Source organism: Engystomops pustulosus, chromosome 6 (genome assembly GCF_040894005.1).
Source record: "Engystomops pustulosus chromosome 6, aEngPut4.maternal, whole genome shotgun sequence".
Taxonomy (NCBI): Eukaryota; Metazoa; Chordata; class Amphibia; order Anura; family Leptodactylidae; genus Engystomops; species Engystomops pustulosus.
This window is the reverse complement of record NC_092416.1, coordinates 139,901,687-139,928,152: the sequence shown is the minus strand read 5'-3', so window position 1 is coordinate 139,928,152 and position 26,466 is coordinate 139,901,687. Positions and strand designations below refer to the sequence as shown.

The 26,466-nt window shown below is 42.5% G+C and overlaps 2 protein-coding genes and 1 long non-coding RNA gene across 4 annotated transcripts; 1 reads left to right on the top strand and 2 right to left on the bottom strand.

Annotated features, from left to right (window-relative positions):
• Positions 1 to 4,844: 4,844 nt before the first annotated feature.
• Positions 4,845 to 6,244, bottom strand: LOC140066094 (uncharacterized). Its single transcript, XR_011848111.1, has 3 exons — positions 5,651 to 6,244; positions 5,432 to 5,569; positions 4,845 to 5,060 (listed from the first exon to the last, which is right to left on the bottom strand). It is a non-coding gene; the product is annotated as an uncharacterized lncRNA (long non-coding RNA).
• Positions 6,245 to 6,706: 462 nt separating this feature from the next.
• LOC140066093 (uncharacterized) lies at positions 6,707 to 8,997 on the bottom strand. The gene is made up of 4 exons (XM_072113641.1): positions 8,935 to 8,997; positions 8,798 to 8,848; positions 7,936 to 8,696; positions 6,707 to 6,994 (listed from the first exon to the last, which is right to left on the bottom strand). The coding sequence occupies exons 3-4, from the start codon at positions 8,666 to 8,668 to the stop codon at positions 6,801 to 6,803; spliced, it is 927 nt and encodes a 308-aa protein (XP_071969742.1). The 5' UTR covers positions 8,669 to 8,696; positions 8,798 to 8,848; positions 8,935 to 8,997; the 3' UTR covers positions 6,707 to 6,800.
• A 1,245-nt stretch (positions 8,998 to 10,242) lies between these two features.
• On the top strand, positions 10,243 to 24,462 carry LOC140066095 (gastrin/cholecystokinin-like peptide). 2 transcript variants are annotated; one of them, XM_072113642.1, is made up of 3 exons: positions 10,243 to 10,372; positions 23,639 to 23,848; positions 24,185 to 24,462. In XM_072113642.1, the coding sequence occupies exons 1-3, from the start codon at positions 10,246 to 10,248 to the stop codon at positions 24,289 to 24,291; spliced, it is 444 nt and encodes a 147-aa protein (XP_071969743.1). In that variant the 5' UTR covers positions 10,243 to 10,245; the 3' UTR covers positions 24,292 to 24,462. The 2 variants fall into 2 exon arrangements, with proteins under 2 accessions (XP_071969743.1, XP_071969744.1); XM_072113643.1 differs by lacking the exon at positions 10,243 to 10,372 and adding an exon at positions 20,753 to 20,890.
• Positions 24,463 to 26,466: the final 2,004 nt, after the last annotated feature.

Below are 26,466 nucleotides of genomic sequence, written 5' to 3'. Positions count from 1 at the left end.
GAGCTGTTTTCCTGCTGATGTCTCCCAGGTGTTCCAGGAATCTAACTTTAAACTTTCTTTTAGTGGCCCCCACATATTTTTTATTGCACTGTGTGCATTCTATAATGTATATGACATTATCACTGTTACAATTGATGTAAGATGCGATACGATGTTCTTGTGTGTTGTCATAATTGAAGAAATTTTTAGTGGGTGAGACATATTTGCAAGTTTTGCAGGGATGTGAGCCGCAATTGAAAAAACCTTTGTGCCTCAACCAATTTTGTCTCTTGTTATCTCGAGTAGGAAAACTGGGTGAAATGATATTACCTATTGTGGTGGCTCGACGAGACACTACATCACAGCCCTCTGACAAAATTTGCGCCAGTGTGTCATCTTGTGTCAATATAGGTAAATTTTTCTGAATAATATGTTTAATTGTGTTAAATTGAGGGCTGTATCGAACCACCACTGTGGGTTTGTTCCTAACATTTGGTTTCTTATTTGAAATAGAGGTTTTCAAGAGTGAATTTCTGTCTTTACATGACACTATTTTTTCTGCCCTTTGTAATTGCCACTGGGAATAACCTCTATGTTTCAATCTGTTTTTAATGTTGGTGACTTCGTAATGGCAGTCTGATGCTTTACTACAGTTTCTTTTGGCTCTTGTGAGTTCTCCAACCGGGATGGACGTAATGGTATGTTTGGGGTGTGAACTGTGAGCATGTAGAATGGTGTTTCCTGAGATGTCTTTGCGATGAGTGTTGGTATGAATTTGTTGGTTGTACACAAAAATATTTAGATCCAAAAACGTTACTTGTGTATTACTGATGTGATGAGTGAAGCGCAAATTGAAGGAATTGGTATTCATGCAGTCGATAAAATTAGGTATGGCAGACACATCGCCCGACCAAATAAAGAGCAGGTCGTCGATGTATCTGCCATACCAGAGGATCGACTGCACGAATGGATTGGTGTCACTGTAGAGATGGATTTCTTCCCACCACGCCATGACAAGGTTGGCGAGGGAAGGGGAATATTTGGCTCCCATAGGGACTCCTTTGAGTTGTAAATAAAATACATCATTAAAAAGAAAAAAATTGTGTTTTAACAAGTACCATAATGTTTCTTTTATGAAATTCTTTAAATTATCACTGTATGTACTGTATTTGTTCATGTGGTACTCGATTGCTGACAATGCAACATTGTGGGGTATACATGTGTACAAGGAGATCACATCACAGCTTAGCCAGCTGTAAGAATCATCCCATATGACAGTTTGTAAAGCTCTTAGAACATCTCCGGTATCTTTAAGATAACCGGGAGTTCTAATTGCTAGAGGTTGTAATAGGGAGTCGAGCCATTCGCTGAGATGTTCAGTAAGGGAGCCAATGCCAGACACTATGGGGCGCATGGGTGGCGGGTGTTGGCCCTTATGTACCTTCGGTAATGCATGTAGGAACGGTACTTGTGGTTCATTAACATTGATATAATCAAATTGTTTTTTACTAAATATCCCCTGGGTGTAACCATCAGTGATAATGTTAAGAAAAATCTGTTGGAATTTATTAGTAGGATTGGTAGGTAAAACCCTATAAGTCTCTGTGTCGGTAAGAAGTTCTTGTGTCCATTGAACATACGAACAGGTGTCCATAACTACAATGCAACCACCTTTATCCGCCATTTTGACGGTAAGTTCATGGTTATTCTTCAATTTGTTCAGAGCTTTGTGTTGATTATAGTTAAAGTTACCTGGTTTTCCTTTTTTGGAGATGTCAAATAATTTTTTCAAATCTTTTTCTACGGCTTCTTGGAAAGCGTCCATAGTTGGTACTCTGGCTTGTTTCGGATAGAATGTTGGATTTTTAGTCGCCAGAGATGATGCACCAATCTCTTCTCTATCTGCCGGTTGGTCATAAAGATCGATGACAGGACAGGACTAGTGGCAGAGACCTGACTAGTGGCAGAGACCTGATGACAGGTGTCCTTTAAGAACGCAGCCATTTTGTAGCTTAAGGCTCAGCCCGATTTTTTGGATTCTGACCTGCGTCGCTTTATATGGTTATAACTTTTGAACACTGTTACTTATCAAAACAATTCTGAGATTGTTTTTTCCCCACATGTTGTACTTCATTTTAGTGGTAAATTTTGGCTGATAAGTTTTGCGTTTATTTACAAAAAAAAAGAAAATATGATACATTTTTTGAAAAATTTGCCATTTTCGAAATTCAAAATCATTGCGTTTTCAGGCAGATAGATTTACCACCTAAATAAGTTGCTGAATAACATTTCCCATTTGTCTACTTTACATTTTCATAATTTTTGAAATGTCTGGATAATTTATTTTGATGTCACGCGGCTTACAAAAAGAATATCGCTTTTCCGGATTTTCAGAATTGACTATTTTGGGGATAAATACAGTTTTGAATGAAATTTTACATATTTAGCATCAAAACCCCCTATATAACCAACCCATTTTCAAATCTGCACCCCTCAAGCTATCAGAAACCGCTATTACGAAGATTGTTAACCCCTTGAGATCTTCATAGTAATTGAATCAAAATGGTGAAATTTAGAATGGTCAAATTGTTCCCTTATACGTTCATTTAGCACTAAAATTTACACATTTCCAAAATATAAAAAGAGAAAACCCACCATACAATTTGTTCTACAATTTCTCCTGAGTACAAAGACCCCCCACATGTGGCCATTACTTGTTTTATGGGCGCACAGCGAGACGCAGAAGGGAAGGAGAGCCCTGCAGCTGCCAGGATTTTAGTTTCCTCATTGGCCCCTTTTGAAGGCTATAAAATTTTCGCTTTTCCGTTATTTGGGCCATGTGATGCCATTTTTTTTGCGCGATGAGATGCTTTTTCCATTGTTACCATTTTGGGGTTGGTATCACCTATTGTTGAAAATTTAGGAACTTTTTTTGAGGGCAGGAGTAGAAAAGCATCAATTCTGTACTGGATTTTTTACTTTTTTTTTTTTTGGTGTTCACCGTATAGACTAATAATCATGTTATCTTTATTCTATGGGTCGATACGATTACGGGGATACCAGACTTGAATATATTTTCTTACGTTTTACTAAATTTGTCAAACAAAACCCTAATGTGGGGAAAAATCGATCATTTATGTATTGCCGTCTTCCAAGTGGCATAACATTGTTACTTTTTTGGCTACGGAGCTGGTTGATGGCTTATTTTTTCCGGGACATGTTGTACTTTGCACCAGTATCATGTCGGAGTACACATGGTTTTTTTATCACATTTTATAGCATTTTTTGTGGGATTGAATAGCTAAAAATCATAATTTTTGGAAGGTTTATAGCAGTTTTTTTTTACGGCGTTTATCGTGGGGGTTCAATAATGATTTACTTTTATTCTACGGGTTGTTACGGACGCAGTGATACTATATATGTGGGGTTTGTGTTATGATTTAGACTTTTTTTTTAGTTATATGTCTCTTTATATGTTTTGGGGGTTTTGGGCATTTTTAGTGATTTATTACTTTATTTTTTTATTGAATAACATTTGTTTTTTACTTTTTCACTTTTATACCATGGGACATGAAGAAGCAATCATCTGATTGCTTGTTCATGATAATATTCTGCAATACTCATGTATTGCAGAGTATTATCAGTGTCGGCCTATACACTTGCATAGGCTGGCACTGTGCCAGTAAGATGACGTCACAGACGCCATCTTACCAGCATTTCTTGCAGGTAACTCTGGGGTCCAGATCGGACCCCAGAGTTGCTATAGCAACGATCGGCGCCCCCCGAAAACGGTTCGGGGGGGGGGGCGATCGTGGGGGAAAGACCCCCCAGATGCATGTTAGATGCCGCGGTCGCGCTGACCGCGGCATTTAACGGGTTAAGCACCCGCGATCGGAGTCAACTCCTATCGCGGGTGTTACACTGGGGTGCCGGCTATCAGTCACAGCCGGCACCCCGTGTTTCCCGATGCCGGTTCGGCTCAGATCTTGAGCTGAACCGGCATGGGCTCAGCGTCCGATATATCGGACGCTGAGCGCTAAGTCATTGAGCTCAGCGTCCGATATATCGGACGCTGAGCGCTAAGTCATTGAGCTCAGCGTCCGATATATCGGACGCTGAGCGTTAACAGGTTAAACAAAACACCATAAAAACACTTAAAAAGCATGTACACTAAATATCATGGTTTGGTTACAATACAACAAAGATTACACCCCTCCACAATACCCCCATCACAATAATGTTGCAAAAGCAGAAAATACACATGAGTCGTATGCAAACACCAGTGCTGATAAGATATTATGCATTCAGACAAAGCATGGAGGCTGATAATAGCCTGAAATCAGACAAATCATTGAAGCACCTCGGTGTACTGCTATTACCTAATTGCTAGCTTGCAACAGGGGGTAGAGTGGGCAAAAGCCCCACGCGTATCGCCACGTATGTGGCTTCCTCAGGGGTAATGAGGTATTGCTATTGTAAGGGTATATATACACGTGTTCAACTAATCAGCCTATGGCAATGGGATATGAGTCTGCACCTGTATTCGCCAATGCTGCTGCCGCGAACCTCCCGCGTCGCCCGCGCGGCCACGTGCATGCGCAGTCACCCCGAACCTCCACTTCAGGCGAACTGCGCACACGTGGGCAAACCAGCAAATGAGGCTGGCATCGATGCCCAAGTAAATAGCAGATGAGAGAATTAAATTGCATAAAGAATGGTAAGTACAATATATACAACTAAAGCAGAGCCAGGGTAAGGTGACGATGGAGTACTGGGTAAAGCAGCAAATCATTAATGGAGCATACTAAGACATTATGTGCAGCATATAAAACAGAAAAATATTATATTTACTTATAAGTGGCTTGTCATTATAAAAATGTGCATATGGTTTTTATACAAGGGGGAAAATTGATAATAGTGATATTGAAATGCATACAGTGACTTGTGCTAGCCTAATATAAAGTGCATAATAACTTCTTGAATCCTTCATAGTGATGCGATTGCGGTGAAATATTCTTTGCGCACTCCATAAATTTGACCGTGCTGATGTGCTGTAAACCCCTGCTAAAGTGTTACGATGCCTAGAAGTAGAAAAACAGTGATAAGAAGCAAAAATGAATTCCCATAAAGCAAACGTGCAAATGAACATTTATTGGTGTAAAAGTGTATGCTATTACTTCCCAATTGTATGTGTTCATATTGACACACTAATGCATTCAGTAAGAAATGCACGATTGTATGTCGCACGTCCTAGTGTGGCTCCAAGATATCCATTTATTTTTTGTAAAACCCAGTAAAAAGAAACTCCTCATTGAGTCCTCTGGGTGCCATGGATTGTGCTTGGAAAATCCACTTTGTTTCTTTTTGTAGTAGTAATGGGGTTCTGTCCCCCCTCCTCTGATATTGGAGAAGATTTTTTCCAAGCCCACAATCTTAATTCCTCTGCACTTACCTCCATGATGACAGTGGAAGTGCGAGGCCACTGAGTTGAGGCTTCTATCCTTGTTAAAATCTTGTTTTGCCATGGAAATCGTGGATAGATGTTTTTGTATTCTCTTACGGAGTTCCTGTGAAGTCTGTCCTATGTATACTTTGGGACAAGAACAGATAATAGCATACACCACATCCTTTGTGCGACAGTTAATGTAATGTTTGAGTGGGTATTTCTTACCATCGACCCGGATCCTGGAAATATTCTGTTGATGCCATGTATGGACAAATATTGCAGTTTCCGCAGGCATATGTACCTCTTAATCTAGTCCCTCCTGTTGTAATTGTGGGACGTTTGAAGTGGCTATTTACCAAAATATCCTTGAGGTTTCGTACCCTTCTGGATGTGATCAATGGTCGAGTATCAATATAAGTTCCAATTTGGACTCGCTCAAAAGGATGTTCCAATTTTTCCTAGTACCTTGCCACTGGTTGTTGTATGTTGTCACAAACCTAACCTTATTCTCCAATGTTTTGGTTTTTGGTTTCAAGATGTCTTCTCTCTTCGAATTTTTTGCCCTCATGTATGCTTTCGAAATGATCTTCTTCGGATAACCCCTTGCTTTCAGTCGAGCTGTAAGTTCCAGGGCATTTTGTTTGAATTCATCGTCATTACTGCAGTTTCTGCGTAGTCTTAAAAATTGTCCCATTGGGATGCCATTTTTTTGATGTCTAGGATGAAAGCTTGTATAATGCAACAGATTATTGGTAGCCGTCTCTTTTCTATACAGAGTCGTATCGACACGAGAATTCCGGATTGATAGTTTAAGATCCAAAAAATCGACCGTGGTTTCAGAGATCTGTGGGACCAAATAAATGTTGTACGGATTAGTGTTGAGTTCTGTCACTAAATCAAGACATTCTTGGTGTGTCCCTTGCCAGAATAGGACAATGTCGTCTATGTAACGATACCAGTAAAATACCTTGGTCTGAAAGGAGTGCGATGGGCGCACCCTGGTCTCCTCCCACCAACCTAAAAATAGGTTGGCAAAGGAAGGAGCACAGCGCGCGCCCATCGTAGTCCCCGAGACCTGCCGGTAGTAGGCCCGATCGAAAGTAAAGTAATTATGCTTTAACACCAAGTCCAGCAGTTTGAGTAAAAAGGAGTCATGACCTCCAATCCAAATCAATTTGCTTATCAAGGAAATATGTGACTGTCCCTAAACCAACATCATGGGCCATGTTGGTGTAGAGGGACTCTACGTCCATCGTGACAATTAATGTACCTGGCGGTATCCAAGCGTTCCATCAGGTGCATCGAATCGCGTAGGTAGGAGTCCAGTTTCAAGACCAGGGGATGCAAGAAATAGTCCAAATAAGTACATGCCTTTTCACTCATGCTGCCTATCCCCGCCACTATAGGTCTCCCAGGTGGTGTGGCAAGGGACTTGTGGAACGAGGTAGAACGGTGGTATTACAGGGTGATCAACAGATAAATATTTTGCTTCTTGTTTAGTGATTATGTTCTGTTTTAATGGTTGATCGATTAATCGATCCAGTTTCCTCTTAAAGATGTCTGTTGGGTCTGCAGGTAAGAAAGAGTAAAAACGTTGGTTACCAAGTTGTCTCTGTGCCTCCTCTAAATACATTTCTGTAGGCCAAAGGATGATGTTACCTCCTTTGTCTGCTTCTTTTATCAAGAAGGACTGATTGTTCTGTAATGAATGTATAGCTTGTGTTTCCTGTTTATTTAGATTATTGTATCGGCATCTATCAGTTGGTAATGCTAGGATGTCTCTATAGGTGCTATGAAAAAAGATGTTAATGGCAAGACACAGATTGTATATTTCCCAAGGCAATCATATAATGCCTGAAGTAGTTTTCCCTTCCATAACTAATGATTTATTCTCACCAATGAGCAAATCCTGTTACAAAGATAATGGAGCCAGAAGTCCAGCTATGTTCTCTGTGTAGTGGCCAGAACTAAGAACTGCAGCTGAGTTCTCATAGACTTGTATAGGAGCCGCAGTTCCTGGTGCCACCCACTACACAGAGACACAACTGGACCTCTGCTTCCATTCTCTGGTGTTAATAGGGTGATGTAGGCCAGGAGTCAGCAGATCTTCATGCATCCCATATTGATGACTTATACACTTTGTATCATATGGATAGGTCATCAATACCTTTATAATGGAAAACCCCTTTAATACCTTTTTTATAAAACTCTACAATCTATGTCTTATCGCTAGCATATACCCGGCTAATACTTATCTATAACCTAATCTATATTCTAATATTTCTGGAGTTTTAAAGCCCAAAAATTACTTTATTAAAATTGCATGTTTTCTGCATTTCTATATCGATGACTAGTCCAGTACAGGTGTGTCTTCGCTTAGGCGATCACTTACTATACTGGAGTAGTCATAAATTGTAGATATTTTTAGAGCCAAGAAACAAGAAAAAAAATTGTGACTATTATGCTATGTACTATTTTGACTACTTATGACCTTTACTTACCTAACTTACCTAAATACTCTATCAATGAAGGAGGCGACCCTGGCATTAAATCTGCTGAAGACTCTTCTTGCAGGAATGCAGGACCAGGTGAAACAAGACATCTCCTCCATTTCTTCTTCGGCAGGCACCTCTGCAGATCCTCCTGCAGGCTCTTCTGCTCTCTCTTAGGCAGGCACCTCTGCAGTCTTTCCTGCAGGCTCTTCTGCTCTCTCTTCGGCAGACACCTCTGCAGTCTCTCCTGCAGGCTCTTCTGCTCTCTCTTAGGCAGGCACCTCTGCAGTCTCTCCTGCAGGCTCTTCTGCTCTCTCTTCGGCAGGCACCTCTGCAGTCTCTCCTGCAGGCTCTTCTGCTCTCTCTTCGGCAGGCACCTCTGCAGTCCCTCCTGCAGGCTCTTCTGCTCTCTCTTAGGCAGGCACCTCTGCAGGCTCTTCTTCTCTCTCTTCGGTAGACACCTCTGCAGTCTCTCCTGCAGGCTCTTCTGCTCTCTCTTCGGCAGGCACCTCTGCAGTCCCTCCTGCAGGCTCTTCTGCTCTCTCTTCGGCAGACACCTCTGCAGTCTCTCCTGCAGGCTCTTCTGCTCTCTCTTCTTCAGGCACCTCTGCAGTCTCTCCTGCAGGCTCTTCTGCTCTCTCTTCGGCAGGCACCTCTGCAGTCCCTCCTGCAGGCTCTTCTGCTTTCTCTTCGGCAGGCACCTCTGCAGTCTCTCCTGCAGGCTCTTCTGCCATCTCTGATGATCTTTCATCTTCTGTCAATGTGTCCATCGATGGCTCCTGTGGATGGAATGAAGTCACTTGAAAAACTAAACAATGCTCAATATTGTCCTGCACCAAAACTGTAGTTCCATATGTGCTCCCTCACAAACAGCACTTACATCGTGCTCCTCCAGGATGATGAGGTCACAGTCCAGGTTCATGAAGATTGGCTGAAATAGATCAGGTGATGGTTAGTTTTTGTGTCATTGAGTATTATTAGATTATGTGTGAGGTCTGTGTCTTATGAGTCACTTACCGCGTTCTCAGAGTCTTCATCGTCTTGGGTGTCCTAAGAAGAGGAGAGAGATAAAACATGACATTACATACAATAGTACAATCCTATTACATATTTGGGCAGTGAAGTCCTATAGCAGTGATGGCGAACCTATGGCACTGGTGCCAGAGGTGGCAGTCAGAGCCCTTTCTGTGGGCACTCAGGCCACCAGCCCAGGACAGAGTTCACCAAACAGGACCAAATCCATTAAATCTTCCTGCAGTCCCAGGCAACTTATGAGATGCTGCGCTAAACACTATTTTGAGGCGACACTTCATTGACTGTTTGGAACTGCTTGAAAAGTGAGAAGGTTTTGATAGAACTGCATTATCTTTGGAGGTCCTCCTGCTGGACCCATCATTCTTCCTAAACAGAGAGACCCTGGAGAGAAGCTACAACGATAGTTTGAAGTTGCCCTCCTTCTTTCAACTGTATTGTTGGCCTCAAGTGGCCGATACAATTAAAGAAGTGGAAGAACAGGTAGCTATAAGTTACTGTTTAAAATGGCACGTTGGCACATCAGGGTGAATAAGTGTGTTTTGGTTGAAGTTTGGGCACTCGGTCTCTAAAAGGTTCGCCATCACTGTCCTATAGTATTATGGTCTGGTATCACTTACATATCTCTCGGTGATCCAGAGTCCCTGAGGTCTTGCAAAAAAAAACATAAAATTTGTGTCACTTTCTTCATACTGTGAATGAGGTTCTCATCTTCTTCACGGTGAACTCCTTCATGAGACAAGATGTTTAATACAGGGAAACTTGTACAATTTCAGCTATGACCCCAAGTAGGGACTGCAAAAGAACATGTTATATTTAAAGAGGACCTGTCACCCAAATTTTTAAAGTAAGCAGCTCCTAGTGCTTGAACAAACGCTGTGGCGGGGTACAGTGTAATCATCGGACAGCTCGCAAAGCTGTTCGACGTAGTCATGAGGGAGCGGGGTTGGGGCGTGGCTAGGGGAAGAGGCAGCGCCTCGGACAGCACCCTCATGAATACATCGGACCGCTTTGCGAGCTGTCCGATGATTACACTGTACCCCGCCGGACATTTCCGTTAACGCTATCACTCTAACACTGCGGCGTTTGTTCAAGCACTAGGAGCTTCTCACTTTAGTAAGGGATAGTCTGTGTTTACAACAAGTGTATAGCAGGCATGGGTGGGCTACAAAAAAAGATAAAAATGTTATCCCTACCCCCTCTGGTGCTCCTTTTGTCCCACGGCACCATCCATCTCTGTCCGGCCCCTGTTTGTTACAGGGCATGTGCTCCGATCCAACTCCTTCCGCACCGTTGATGCACATTGAAAGTGATGCTGTATTAGGAGAGTGGCAGTGGATGGATGGGAGCGCTGGCCTATGTAAACAAACAGAGACACAGCAACAACGGGCAGCACTGCGGGACAACAGGAACGTCAGAAGCGGTAAGGATAACATTTTTATTGTTTTTATAGTCCCCTCAGGCCTTCTATACATTTTTGTAAGCCCTGGACAACCAATTTAAGTTATCATGTTTTCAGTGTCTATGCAAATTAATAATATTATGATGAAAACTAGAGGACTAACAGATCAGGGCCAATTCACATCTCAGATTTTATACATCTGATTTCCATGTATTGATTTTCTTCAACCACACAAAAACTGATGCAAAAAGCGGATGATAAAATTGCTAAGATGTGAACTGGTGCTAAGTTTAGGCCCGTTCTTGGACCCAAAATACAAAGGGCGGGTAACACGAGTCTCCTTCCCCATCCATAAAGATCAAATATAAAAATGCTAATAGAAGCAATGTGAACAATTGCAAAATCATCAATCATGTCAATGTGCAGACACTGACAGTAGGATTACTAAGAAGGGAATCACATACCTAGCCTTGTCACACGTGTACCAGGACATATGTGGTCCTCCATGTGAAATGTCATGGGTGAGGGAAGAAATGGACTGCACGGGATGGAGAGGGAGGAAGGTATAGTGCTCTGTAGGGTGTAGAGTACCGGAGTCCCTATCGGGCCCTATGTGGGCTGTGTCAAGGACCTAATAATGCCCTTTTGAGCCTCAACTCGGAGCAGCAGCAGCCCTAAGCGACTGCCACCCCAACTGGAAATTTGAGATTACAGTAGATGTCCTAGATGCGGAACAGATATTGCTGTGGAAGTCCTAGTCACGTCCCCACAGAGATAAAGAAGTGCGAAGTATATGAAAAGGTGTATAAGATTATAAAGTGCTAATCCCTAAGTCAAATATACAAAGTTTTGGTCTGGGTCAGAAGTTCCCTACATGCCATGTTTCACCCATGCCTAAGGGCTCATCAGGGGAAAATTACGACCCTTAAAATTTCATGCTTAGAAGTTCAAATACTGGGTGTCAGCAAACATATGGATATAACCGTATGGTGGTCTATCTATCCTTAAAGTGTCATGCTCAGAAATACCGATACTAAGTGTCAGCAATCATGAAAAAAGGTGCACCGTGTGATGGTATGTATATCCCGAATGTGGGTTAGAGACGGTGATAAACAGTATGGACCTGTTCATAGAATAAGGTTGCACGCAAAGACAGTACAGTGGTACTTCAGTCGCCATGCCGGGCTATAAGTGCCCGCTGGGAAAGTTTCAGTGGAACATCTCGTGGATAGTAATCCGTTGTTGGCCCATCTGCACATTGCATTGACTACACAATATCTAAAAGAAATCTGAAGTTGAAATCAATTTGATAAATTTTTTTCAAATATTGAAATGATTTTACATTGTATAATTTTCTGTTACTCCATAGGGGAGGAAAAATATTGTATGAATCTTATAACCATGGATTAATCAGCTTGATTTCCATCATCCCAGGAACCAGTTCAATGTAGTAATACCAACAATGTGCCAGGTAGTCATCAGCAGATGATGTCATATACAGTCACATGACCTCTGCCCCATAGTCAGTCAGTATCACAGACACATTTAATAACTGGCAGGTATCAAAGAGAAATGTCAAATAATAAGTTATTACTAATTAATGATATTATCACTATAATTTATACAATACTATCTGACATAAAAGTATAATAAGTGCTGGAAAGTGATTTTACAAACTACAATCCCAAACTTTAATATACTATAGACAGAAGATAACTGCAGCATCTGCCCTATGTGTTATACAGCTGCTCTGTTTTCCCAATGGTCAGGTACCAAAATATCTGCTGATGGAGGGACATGTAACTAGATGTGTCCATCAGTGGCCTCCGTTAAAATCCTGCCACACAGAGCTGCCAATGTGCCACTTACCTCTGCCATATTCAATGGAGGCGTCTGATGGACAGGGCTGGTTACATTACTCTAAAGCAATAACTACTTTATAGAATTCCCTGAGCATTACACCCCCGATGTATACATTGTATATATTGTCCTGTGTGTAGTGTATATAATGTGTGACTAGGACTTACCAGCAGAGGATGAAGGACAAGTAACGCAGAACACAAAGTAACACACAAATACACACAAAGACAAATGTACACACAGACAAATACAACCAACATAGAACAACAGGTAACAATAAAACACAAAGATAAATCTCCTGTGCGGCTCAGGAGTGTCCAAAATTCTCCTAGCAGAATCCCGGATACTGTCGATGCTCGTTCTCCACTGATTGGCAGTTGGTCAGTTGGTGAGCAGGTGCCAGGTAGTGACCAATCACATTCCAGCACCTGCCAGTCACATGACCTCTAGTCATTATACACTGCCGGTTTGTAAGTTATACACTGATTTCAATGGTTTTTACCCATAATTTCTTCAGATTGGAGAACAGTCAGTGGAAATAACAAAGATAATATGATGGTTCATATGTGTGTGCGGGAAGCAGAGCTGCTGTGGGGGAACAGGGAAATAAAAGTATAAGAGGGAACATAATGAGCGAGGGGCCCCCAAAGGTGTACATTGTATTGGTAGCAGAGCTCAAAGTGGGCATTGTAATATCAGTAAGGAGACCACAAAAAGGGAAACTTTGCATATGACAGCAGAAAGAGGGGGCCAAATGGGGGCATAACAAGTGGGGCTAATTTGGCATTATTATAAGTCATATATGACAACTTAGGTGGTAAGTACTAAAGACATTGGAGGTGAGGTTTTTTATAATATGTGCATATACATTATGAGTGTGTTTATATAGTGGTTTTCTCATACTGATCAGGGGTCATATACTTGGGGCCATATATGTCCTGCACTGCCTCTGGTTCTGGTCCCTGTCCTGTATAAAAGATACAGCAGTGCAGGCAGGAGATGAGCCTCCTCTAGCCCCTGCAGGACTCCTTCATATTACGAGTATAAGCTGACTCGAATGTAAGCCCAGGATCCTAATTTAAACGCAAAAGTCAGCCCCCAATATATAGCCTATCCCCAGTATATAGTCTGCCTCCTGCCCCAGTATATAGCCAGCCTGCCTCCTGCCCCCGTATACATTCTGCCCCCTATATATATCCTGCCTCCAGTATGTAGCCTTCCTCCTGCCCCCAGTTTATAGGTAGCCTCCTGCCCCAATATGTAGCCTTTCTGCTGCTCCTAGTAAATAGCATGCTTCCTTACCCCAGTATATAGCCTGCCTCCTGCCCCCAGTAAATAGCATGGCTCTTGTCCCCAGTATCCCCCCACAGATCCTCTTCTTTCTTCCTGTGTGTCAGCAGTGACAGCTTCCTCCACTTCGCTTTCTGACATCAGAGTGTGTGCGCCAGCAGTGCACAGGAAGCAAGAAGATGGCCTGCGAGGGGCATCGGAAAGGTGAGTACTGAGTTTATTTTTTATAGGCTTAAGTATAAGCCGAGTTTGTTTTTTTCAGCACATTTGGCCACAGGAAGCAGTCATTATACTATTGGGGGGGGGGGGAGGGGGGGCAGGATCACTAAGGTAAATATTATCAGAGGCGTAACTAGGAGAGGTTGGGACCCATAATAGACCTCACTCAGACCTCACCACATTTTTGTACACACACATATAAAACTACTCACATTTCTATACTAATATATACACACATAAAGTTTTATACTTATATACACTCATACATACAGTACATGTACCCAGGGAGAGGCTCCAGCCTTCTTATAAATCCGGCAGCCTGTGTGCCGCGGGGAAGTTCTATGCCAGGTCCTCCCTTGCGTAGAAACTACACTATAGCCGGTGCACTGGAGTGGGGCAGGAACACCCTGCGTGGACACACTCCGCTGCTGGGCACAGCCCCCTTCATTCCCATCCAAGCCCACTTGGCATAAAGGTGGCATAAGAGGTGAAAAGGTGACTACTTCAGGGCTTGTTCACCCTGACAAATCCCCTCTTTGAGACAATTATATAGAGTAATGAAATCTTCCTCAAATGTAACATCTTTTGAACAATTTCTACATATTCTTATGAGATCCCCTAAAGCAATATTACTGACCACATGATGGCACGACGAGGCCAGCAGAATACAGGGGACACATGTGCAACATCCCCCACCAGGGCCTAGCCTTTTTCTCTTTGGGCCTGGAGACAGCCGGGGCCCGGAATACTGGAGTGGCTGGCGGTTGTGGCCTAGGCACGCTAGTGTCACGGTGCTTGGTATGGGGTCCAGAGGGCTGTCCTACAGCCTGGCAGGTCTCCAGCAGGTGGTGTTGGCGAGAAATGATGAGGGAGAGTCTGTTATAGTGGTTCTCCCTGGGGCAACCATTTGGGGTCTGGAGTATGAGTCCCTGTGTAGCGGATAGGGTGCCCGTGATGGTGACAGCCGTAGTAGCAGGGACCAGACAGAGGCAGACGTTGTCTAAAAGCAACTTACAGTTCTTTATTGGAACCAACAGGAACAGTGGATAACGTGCCCAAATGAATCTTGACAAAATAGGAAAATGCTGGGGATGCACTTGGAGAGCGAACCACAGGGATTGATCACCAGCCTGGATGCAGGGGCAGGCTGGGAGATAGCTGTGTCCTAGTAGGATGCTTCAGCTTGTCCTGGGTTACTTCAGATATCACCCTTGAAGGTAGGATGATATCCCTTTTCTCTCACTAACTCCTCAGAGCTGCTCAGGCAATCAGCTGGCTCTCCTCTGTCTGACTAGACTGGTCTGATCTGGTTTACTGGCTGCACTGTACTGGTCTCCCTCAGAGACTAAATGAACAATTGTGTCTGACTGACTCCTGTCAGACTAACCTGACTGGATTAACTCCAGTCTTCTGCTCTACTGCTCTCTCTGCTTTCTCTCAGAGACTAGTCTCTAGAACTTTCCTGACCAGAGGTTTTAATATTCCCACTGGTTAACCCTCTCACGACCCGTGACGTAATAGCACGTCACGGGTCGGCCGCGGGTGCATGGAGAGGGCTCACGCGCTGAGCCCTCTCCATAGCCGGTAAGTCTTTGCTGCATATTGCAGCAAAGGCTTACCGGTAACACCCGTGATCGGTGCTAGCATTGCCGGCGGCTAGCATTGCCGGCGGCTTCAAAAGCATGGCGGCGCGTGGGCGCCGCCATCTTTTCGAGGATCGCCGCTCCCCGTGACGTCATCAGGGAGCGGCGATCCGTCGCTATGGTAACCTCGGGTCTCGCGAAGACCCGAGGCTACATTTGGTTAACCCATGCATTACAATGTGCTATCAGCACATTGTAATGTATGAGGAGTAAAATCCCCATATACTGCCATACTGTAGTATGGCAGTATATGATAGGATCGTGCAGACCCCCTAGGGTTAAAGTACCCTAGGGAGTCTGAAAAGTACTAAAAATAAAAATAAAAAAAAGTTAAAAAAAAAAAAATTATAATAAAAAACCCTAAAAACTCAAATCACCCCCCTTTCCCTAGAACTGATATAAATATAAATAAACAGTCAAAATCATAAACACATTAGGTATCGCCGCGTCCGAAAATGCCCGATCTATCAAAATATGATAACGGTTTTTCACTGCGTTTAATCCCGTAACGGAAAATCGCGCCCAAATTCGAAAATGGCACTTTTTTTGTCATTTAAAAAAATTAAAAAATTCTATAAAAAGTGATCACAAGGTCGTACAGTCCTAAAATTGATAACATTGTAAACGTCATCAAAATCCGCAAAAAACGACACCACCCACAGCTCAGTACACCAAAGTATAAAAAAGTTATTAGCGCCAGAAGATGGCAAAATCCCCAAAAAAATTTTTGTACAGGAGGTTTTAATTTTTTTAAATGTATGAAAACATTATAAAACCTATACAAATTTGGTATCCCTGTAATCGTACCGACCCAAAGAATAAAGTAGACATGTCATTTGGGGCGCACAGTGAAATCCATAAGATCCAAGCCCACAAGAAGGCGGCACAAATGCGTTTTTTTACCAATTTCACTGCATTTGGAATTTTTTTCCCGCTTCCTAGTACACGGCATGGAATATTCAATACCATCTCTATGAAGTGCAATTTGTTACGCAGAAAATAAGCCGTCACACAGCTCTGTACATGGAAAAATAAAAAAGTTATGGATTTTTGATCATGGGGAGTAAAAAATGAAAATGAAAAAACAAAAAAGGGCCAGGTCCTGAAAGGGTTAAGTGGTGGTTACTCCTCCAATTACATCCCAGCTTACAATACAATATGATAACAGGTGTGACTGATGGAATGACATCACATTAAACACTTAACTCTTGCCTTACCAGGCAGGATCTACCACTGCAGTGTTCCCCGTGTTGTGTAGTGACCTGCTGTGGGGTTGATCAGACTCCACACAGGTTGCAAGCTACATATTGGGACGTATTCGCAACAACCCCTCTGCCTTGTAGCGGCAGGGGTGTTGCACATGTACATGCTATTGTTTACACCTGTCAATCTAACATCTTAAAAGGAGAAGTTTTCCCCACCAAACTGAAAAGTGAACTGTAAGTTCATATGATTGGAGTTCATACACTGTATGTGCTCAAAATCTGCTAGAGAACACTTAGGCTGCATGCACACGAATTTATGCCTGCACGGATATGGCTGGGTGGGCATACGTCCGCTGCTATGGAGATCCACATTGTACGGGCCGTAACACGGGGAAAGGTAGGACACGGAGTGGTACGGTGCTCCATGCGGCCATTTCCGTCTATGGGCGACATATGTACGCAATTATTGTGCAATTAGCTGCAAAAATTTTGCAAAAAAAACTCACTCCCCTGCTGGCGTAGGAAAAAGAAAACGAGGGATTGCCCGTTAGTTAGCCACAAAGATGGCAGCTAGCTCATGGCCGCCATAGACGTGTTGGTGTGTATATTGGGGCTTATTTACTAAGGGTCCACATGCCCACTTTCGTTGGACTGTTCACCGTTTTCAGGATTCGCACAGCTTAAACAGGTATTTAACAAGGGTTTGTGCTGGGATTGTGTTGCACGCAATCAGATTTTGGCGCAGCTGTGCTGGCTTTCATGTAACAGAAATCGGGGGGGAGGGCGCGGACGATCCGACTGATTCGGTCTGAGCGCGGGATTTAACTTTAAAATGGTGTCGCAAGACAATGCAATTACATGCACCAGGAAGAAGATGATGAACTACGGCGGACCTGAGTGGTGGAGCGACACATGCAGGATATCGGGTGCACAATCTTAGTGAATCGCGGCACAGTGCGTTATCGATGGACGATGAAGAAATTCACAAAACCATGTGTCAAGTAGCCAAGAAAAAACAATCTTTATTAACCCCTTAAGGACGCAGCCATTTTGTAGCTTAAGGCTCAGCCCGATTTTTTGGATTCTGACTTGCTTCGCTTTATATGGTTATAACTTTTGAACACTGTTACTTATCAAAACGATTCTGAGATAGTTTTTTCCCCACATGTTGTACTTCATTTTAGTGGTATATTTTGGCTGATAAGTTTTGCGTTTATTTACAAAAAAAAAGAAAATATGCAAAATTTTTTGAAAAATTTGCCATTTTAGAAATTCTAAATCATTGCGTTTTCAGGCAGATAGATTTACCACCTAAATAAGTTGCTGAATAACATTTCCCATTTGTCTACTTTACATTTTCATAATTTCTGAAATGTCTGGATAATTTATTTTGATGTCACGCGGCTTACAAATAGAATATCGCTTTTCCGGATTTTCAGAATTGACTAATTTGGGGATAAATACAATTTTGAATGAAATTTTACATATTTAGCATCAAAACCCCCTATATAATCTACCCATTTTCAAATCTGCACCCCTCAAGCTATCAGAAACAGCTTTTACGAAGATTGTTAACCCCTTGAGATCTTCATAGTAATTGAATCAAAATGGAGGTGAAATTTAGAATGGTCATATTGTTCCCTTATACGTTCATTTAGCACTAAAATTTACACATTTCCAAAATATAAAAAGAGAAAACCCACCATACAATTTGTTCTGCAATTTCTCCTGAGTACAAAGACCCCCCACATGTAGCTGTGACTTGTTTTATGGGCACACGGCGAGGCGCAGAAGGGAAGGAGGGCGTTGCAGCTGCCAGGATTTTAGTTTCCTCATTGGCCCCCTTTGAAGGCTATAAAATTTTCGCTTTTTCGTTATTGGGGCCATGTGCTGGCATTTTTTTTGCGGGATGAGATGCTTTTTCCATTGTTACCATTTTGGGGTTGGTATCACCTATTGTTGAAAATTTAGGAACTTTTTTTGAGGGCAGGAGTAGAAAAGCATCAATTCTGTACTGGATTTTTTACTTTTTTTTTTTTTTTGGTGTTCACCGTATAGACTAATAATCCTGTTATCTTTATTCTATGGGTTGATACGATTACGGGGATACCAGACATGAATATATTTTCTTACGTTTTACTAAATTTGTCAAACAAAACCCTAATTTGGGGAAAAATCTATCATTTATGTATTGCCGTCTTCCAAGTGGCATAACATTGTTACTTTTTTGGCTACGGAGCTGGTTGATGGCTTATTTTTTGCGGGACATGTTGTACTTTGCACCAGTATCATGTCTGAGTACATATGGTTTTTTGATCGCATTTTATAGCATTTTTTGTGGGATTGAAAAGGTAAAAATCATAATTTTTGGAGGGTTTATAACAGTTTTTTTTTACGGCGTTTATCGTGGGGGTTCAATAATGATTTACTTTTATTCTACGGGTTGTTACGGACGCGGTGATACTATATATGTGGGGTTTGTGTTATGATTTAGACTTTTTTTTGAGTTATATGTCTCTTTATATGTTTTGGGGGTTTGGGGCATTTTTAGTGATTTATGACTTTATTTTTTTATTGAATAACTTTTTTTTTTTACTTTTTCACTTTTATACCATGGGACATGAACAAGCAATCCTCTGATTGCTTCTTCATGATAATATTCTGCAATACTGATGTATTGCAGAGTATTAGCAGTGTCAGCCTATACACTTGCATAGGCTGGCACTGTGCCAGTAAGATGACGTCACAGACGCCATCTTACCGGCAATTCTTGCAAGTAACTCTGGGGTCCAGATCGGACCCCCAGAGTTGCTATAGCAACGATCGGCGCCCCCCGAAAACGGTTCGTGGGGGCCGATCGTGGGGGAAAGACCCCCCAGATACATGTTAGATGCCGCGGTCGCGCTGACCGCGGCATTTAACGGGTTAAGCACCCGCGATCGGAGACAACTCCGATCGCGGGTGTTACACTGGGCTGCCGGCTATTAGTTACAGCCGGCACCCCGTGTTTCCCGATGCCGGTTCGGCTCTGATCCAGAGCCGAGCCGGCATAAGCGCCGTGGCGGATATATCTGCCACTGAGCGCTAAATCACTGCGCACAGCGTGAAGGGGTTAATGACTGTACGTGAAAAACTACCCTACTCGGACAAACAACAATAAAAACAATTAAAAAGGGAATCACAGAATAACTGTTTCCCTATTACAAGGACATAGGGGAGACAACAGCACATGATAATGCCATGACAATGTCACCCTGTACGACCCTGTTCTGAACACTGTCCTGTGCAGACATACAATATGGAATGAATATGATGCCAAAGCAGCTTGTGGCAGCTTATCACGGGCACAAAACACTGAACCACAAATAGCAATGTGTTATAGGCCAGACAGCACATATAAACACTTAAATGTACAATCAGGGAATCCAAAACCTGTCATAAGCCTGTGTAGTGCAAAATATAAACCTAATATAGTCCCCACAAGGGGAAGGTGAGTGGCTTCCTCAGGGGTATTGTCGGACAATGACAATGTGTCGAAGCCATGCGGTCGCTTTGCATTTTTGTGGTGCAGCCACTCAGCTCTCCATGGAGAGGTAAGGGGTGGGCAACACTAACCTCTCCTCCTGTCTTGTGGCTCATGGGACCGGTATGAATGTACCCTTACTATGTAATTGATGCCAAAGTATTGTTTTACCAACCTTAGTAACAATTCATGGATGTTGGAGAAAGCTTCCAAATGATACTATCTTCTGTAGATCCTTATCATGTTGCTATGGGCCCTCTAGAAAACCCTCCACTACTGTGACAGGTCAGGTAAACCCATAGACATTTATTACCTGTATTTTCTTCATGCCCATATTTAAGTCAGACTATGAAGCTACCAACAACCATACACAATTCTCAAACCTGTATCTGAGCTACACAGCAGCTTCCGATGTATGATTACATGCACATTAATCACCAGGAAGAGTTAAAATTATTAGAATTTTATTAGACCTCATATAGGAGAGAAAATTTCCACAAATGTGACCATCTGTATAATTGTCAGGTAATGACATTGAGCCGATTTGCTTGGCTGAACCAGCGCAGCTTTCATTGTGTTGTGTTATCCTCTTGACAAATAGTTAATCTTCATGTCTCCTTGGGCAGTGGATGCACTGACATCATGAGCAGAAGGGACACGGAGTAAGGTGGTTGGGTGGTGGGGGGTGATATGGATGGGAGGAGTTCCAGGATCTCCTCAATAAATAGGTGCCCAGAACCTGCAAAAATCCAGAGACATCTCCTGCACAACCGTCCGCTCAGAGACAAGACCACCACAGGTGAGCTATATGGGAGGGGGCGATGGAGAGCGATTTCATGTGTGAGGACTAGTTTACAAATCAGATATCAATCAAAAGTGGAAATTCTTTCCATTAAACCTTATAAGTATTTTATATCTATGAAGTCTGCGAATTTAGATTTAGCTCTCAATAACTAATGCAGAAATCTGAGATGAGAAGTGGTCTGGTTGCTTCTCTTTTCACTCATTTATGTATTAGAGCTGTCCATTTTCTTTCTTAAAGGGATTGTACTAAATTTGATTGTTATCCCATAACCATAGGAGTGGGAGAACAATCTGATCAGTGATGTCCTACCGCTGGGACCCCACAATCTCAGGAATAGACACCCACAGTCCACTACAACATGTCCTGTTCTCACTTGTGGATGTAGAGACAGGCCAGAAAATTGTAGTCGGCACTCTCTGAATGGATAGGGAATAAAAGTTGGTACAACCCTTTTAAGATTTTGGGGTATTTAGCAGGTGTGTACTAGTGATGGGAAGTCCGGCTCCTTATAGTGAGCTGGATCATTAGGCTCCACACACTATAAAGAGCCGGCTCTTCTGGCTCTTGACATAATAGCAAAGGGAAATGTTTTCAGGCAGCCAGACAAATTTCCGTGTTGAACAGGAGCATGGTCCAGTGCTGATCCCTCTCCATTGCAAGGCATTACGTACGGCCCGTAACATGGGGAAAGGACATGTCCTATCTTTTTCTTGTGTACAGAGCGGTATGTGCCACAAGTGTGCATCACCGTATAGCCCCGTGTGGCCATTGCTAGTCTATGGGGGACGTATATGCGGCCTCAAGCTTGCGGCCACACATATGCCCCCCTGCGGTCATGTGAATGCGGCCTTATGTGTAGGCGCATATGTGATTGGGCCAGGCTACTTCTGACAGACTTTAAATTGCTTTTTAAAGCACAATTCAAACACTACGGGGGTCATTTACTAAGGACCCGATTCGCGTTTTCCCGACGTGTTACCCGAATATTTCCGATTTGCGCCGATTTCCCCTGAATTGCCCCGGGATTTTGGCGCACGCGATCGGATTGTGGCGCATCGGCGCTGGCATGCACGCAAGGGAAATCGGGGCCGTGGCCGAACAAAAACCCAACGGATTCGGAAAAACCGACGCATTAAAAAAAAAATAATAATCTGTCGCGGAGCTTGCACTTACCTTCACTCAGCCCGGCTCGGTGAACTCCAGCGCGTTCCGATGCTTTTCAGCGCAGCAGCACCACCTGGTGGACAGCGGAGGAACTGCCTTAATAAATCCCGACCGGACCCGAATCTAGCGCAGAGAACGCGCCGCTGGATCGCGAATGGACCTGGTAAGTAAATCTGCCCCTATGTGTGAATGCAATCCGTGCCAAGGAGATGGGTTGCATTTTGTGCGAAAAAATTCAGTTTTTTTATAGCAGGAGCAGAGGTGTGTAATATGCAGTTCTGCAACAGCTGCCATTTGTATTATTATGTTTAGCAGTAGCTCATGTGTGTAGCAAGAGGTTCTGCAGCAGCTGAGGTGTGCCTTTTGTTTTCTACTGTAGGTTATGTGGAATTTTAATATAGTAAAATAATGTGTTGGGGGGGGGGAGGGGCTTTTCTAAAACCTGCTCTGTTAACCTGATAGCTTAGAAACTGCCCTGGTTTTTGCTTACACATACTATTGCCAAATATTCACCTGAATACTGCAGTGTGAATATGACCTAGGTCTATAGATGAAGTGATAAAAATTCTCAACAAATTCCTGGAAGTAGGTGCTTTATACAGTAGGTTGTGCTTATTGTCTGGACCCCAGCATTCAGCTATCTGTGTCTCATAATGCACAGACATGTTGTATTGCCAAGAACAAGAGATGGTGATTGCAGTATAGGAGACCCCTTCTATTTACTTAGAATACAATTTTTATATTGTGAATTCTAATGATCCTGGTATGGGCACCAACAATATGCCCAGTCAATTAATGTATATTTATGTGAAGGGTTACATTGCTTTTTTATTCTGGTTACTACTTTTGGATAAAAGAAAATGAGTGTTTTCTCATGAAGTGACTGATCAGTAGACTTGTTTACATTGGGTGACAAATGGTCAGACAAGCGCACAGGATTTGCTGATGCAAAAGTGACTTCAACAGATTACCTTGTCAAACCAATGGCAAACCGTATCATGTTTTCTTGGTAGCCATATTGTCAGTATTATAAAATGTCAAGTATTGAAAAACTGTTAACTAGAATATCCTTTTATGGATCCAAAAATCCACCTATACATCTTACAATACAGTGTGAGCCAACAGTAAACTCTGCTGTCTGCAATAATAAACGAAACAGTACAGGCGGTCCCCTACTTAAGAACACCCGACTTACAGAGGACCCCTAGTTACAAACGGACCTCTGGAAGTTGGTAATTTACCGTACTTTAGTCCCAGGCTACAATAAACAGCGATAACTGTTATTAAATATGTCTGCAGTTAAGATTTATTGTTAATCCTGGTTCTTATGACAACCCAACATTTTTAAAATCCAGTTGTCACAGAGACAAAAAAAAAATTGGTTAGGGTTACAATTTTAAAATATACAGTTCCAACTTACATACAAATTCAACTTAAGAACAAACCTACAGACCCTATCTTGTATGTAACCCTGGGACTGCCTGCACTAATATAAATGAAATAAACATGCAAACCTTTGTGTTGGCACTAGGTGGCAGCAGACTCCACTGTACGATCCCCTGTGTTCTTTCATTCCAGAGATGGAGAGAAAGGTTGGTGTTAGTATCCTGTTAGCCATGCTGGCCACGGCTGCCCTCTGCAGGCCAATGACAGAACTGCAAGCAGCAAGGCTTGGGCCACAGAAGAAGAGTCCAATATCTTCTGACATCAGCAAACGGGACCTCCTGGCATCCTTGACCCATGAACATAAGCAAGTGATGTCACAACTTCTGCCTCAGATACTTTCAGGTATTCAGTATTCACAAGATTAAGTGACCATCATGGATTCACTTCAATAATAATCTTTATTTATATAGCGCCATCATATTCCATAGCGCTTTACAAATCATTCACTTTAAAGGACACCTACCATCAAAATCAAAAAGTTTTTAAATGTGTATCTTACACATATACAGGGCGGTACAACACACAAGTCACTAGGTGCCGTACATGACAATTACAAGCTGCTGAGACATTTGCCTGGGTGTCGGGTGCCAGGTCTTCACCATAACCCTCTTGATCACAGTCTGACCTCAAACAGACTTTATCCTTCTAGATCTTAATCTCATACATTTTACATCCTAGAAATGTCCAATGGTGAGCGCCACCTTCACCCCATGTATGACCGCGACTACGCTGGCTGGATGGACTTTGGCCGAAGGAGCTCGGAAGATCAGATCTCAGATTCTTAAGACTACAGCGCTGGGAATGCCCCAATGAAGGGCAGAGCACAGGAGATGAGCTATATTATTATCACTGACGTATTGGTCTGAGACGTAAACTCTGTTCTGGTTTCTGATGAGAATTGCACTAGGGATGTGTGGCGAGGCAATAAGATGGGAAATAAACAGATGTTGGAATAATTCCTGCGTTTGAGTCCAGTTTTTCCAGAAGACGTAGCTTCCGTAATAGATTCGTAGGCATTTCTAACCAAATGTCCCTCACGACAGGAGATTATTCACACTGGTGTCTTAGCTTCTGGAAGGTTTGAATTATATGTTTAGTAGTGACTTACAATGAGTTCATTGTGTAAGGTGTGAATGACCTGCAAGGTTATGGCAAAGGGTTAAAACCAGACGTCTTGCATCTGCCAGTGATAAAGTATTTCTGTATTCTCAGCTATTTCTGTGAATTCTATGGTACGTGCTCAGGAGGAGGTGACACATGGTAGAACATAGAACAATATAATATCAATCGCTGGTTCTAAGTAAAGAGGACAAGAGTCTCTACTCACTAATAAAGATTATAATTTTAAAAGTAGATTTTCTTATAACTCTGCACTGTGGAGCAGCTGTAATGACTCCATCACAACTGACACCCTGGCCAGGACACCCTTTCTGACATTACAGTGGGTACGGAAAATATTCAGACCCCTTTAAATTTTTCACTCTTTGTTTCATTGCAGCCAATTGGTAAGATAAAAAATGTTTTTTTCGCTCATTAATGTGCACTCCCCCATCTTGCCAGAAAAAAACAAATGTAGATATTTTTGCTAATTTATTAAACAAGAAAAACTGAAATATCACATGGTCATAAGTGTTCAGACCCTTTGGGTGATGCCACATGTCGCGTTTTTGGACCGTTTTAAAGCATGCATTTACAGTCCGTTTAAAAACGCACACGTTTTTGAATGTGTACCATATGTTTGGCTGGTTTGAATCTGTTTCACAACTGCGTACACTTCTAGAAATGCAGAAAAACAGGTTAAAAGCAGCCAAATGCATGGTAAACATTCAAAAATGCATGCGTTTTTAAACGGACTGAAAACGCATGCTTTAAAACGGTCCAAAAACGTAATGTGTGGCATCACTCTTTGCCGTGATATTCATGTGTAACTTGCTGTCTTCCTTGAGATGATTCTACTCCTTCATTAGAGTTCAGCTGTGTTTAATTAAACTGATTGGAATTGAGGCACACACCTTTCTATATAAGACCTCACAGCTCAGAGTGAATGTTAGAGCACATGAGAATCATGAAGTCTAACGAACTGCCCAAGGAGCTCAGAGACTCAAGTGCCCAAGGCACAGATCTGGCCAAAGTTACAAAAGAATTTGTACAGCGCTCAAGATCCTAAGAGCACAGTTGCCGCCATTATCCTTATATGGAAGAAGTTTTGGATGATCACAACTCTTCCTCAACTTGGCCATCCAACCAAATTAACCATGGGAAAAAAGCCTTAGTGAGAGAGGTAAAGTAGAACCTCAAGATCACTGCAGCTGAGCTCCAGAGAGTAGGGAGAAAATTCCACAAAGTCAACTAACACTGCAGCCTCCACCAGTCGGGGCATTATAGCAGAGCCAACAGAAGCCCTTCCTCAGTGCAAGACACATGTTTGCAAAAAAAACACCTCATGAGCGCATGCGGTCTGTGGGCTCTGTGCTTGTGCCCTCCTGATCAATACAGTAAGATTGGTTTTGAAAAAATGTTGCACTTTCTATGTAACAAGTTTTGTTACATTACTAATTTTATCCACTAAATGTCAGATAATCTATAATCTTTAGTCTGCTATAATCCCAGTGGTGGCCCTGCCTAAAAGTATGACAGGCAAGTGTCAATGTATGAGAAATATGTGACTGATACTATCAGCTGCAATTAGCTAGAATCCACTAGATGGAGCCATAATACAAATATACCAGTTCTAATAACATACTGGACAAGGACCAAACTCTGTGCCAATTCTGATTGGTAAGTGGCACAGGAGGAATGTGAGAGAGATAGCAAGGTGGCACCCAGAATCCAGCAGCTGCAGCAGTGTGGAGAACAGGCACACGACATGGGGATTTATAATTATAAAAGTGCTCAGATGATGTCATTCAGGCTTTTCTCAGTAGGAAGTATGGCGGAGGTAGACAATACAGCACATTGTA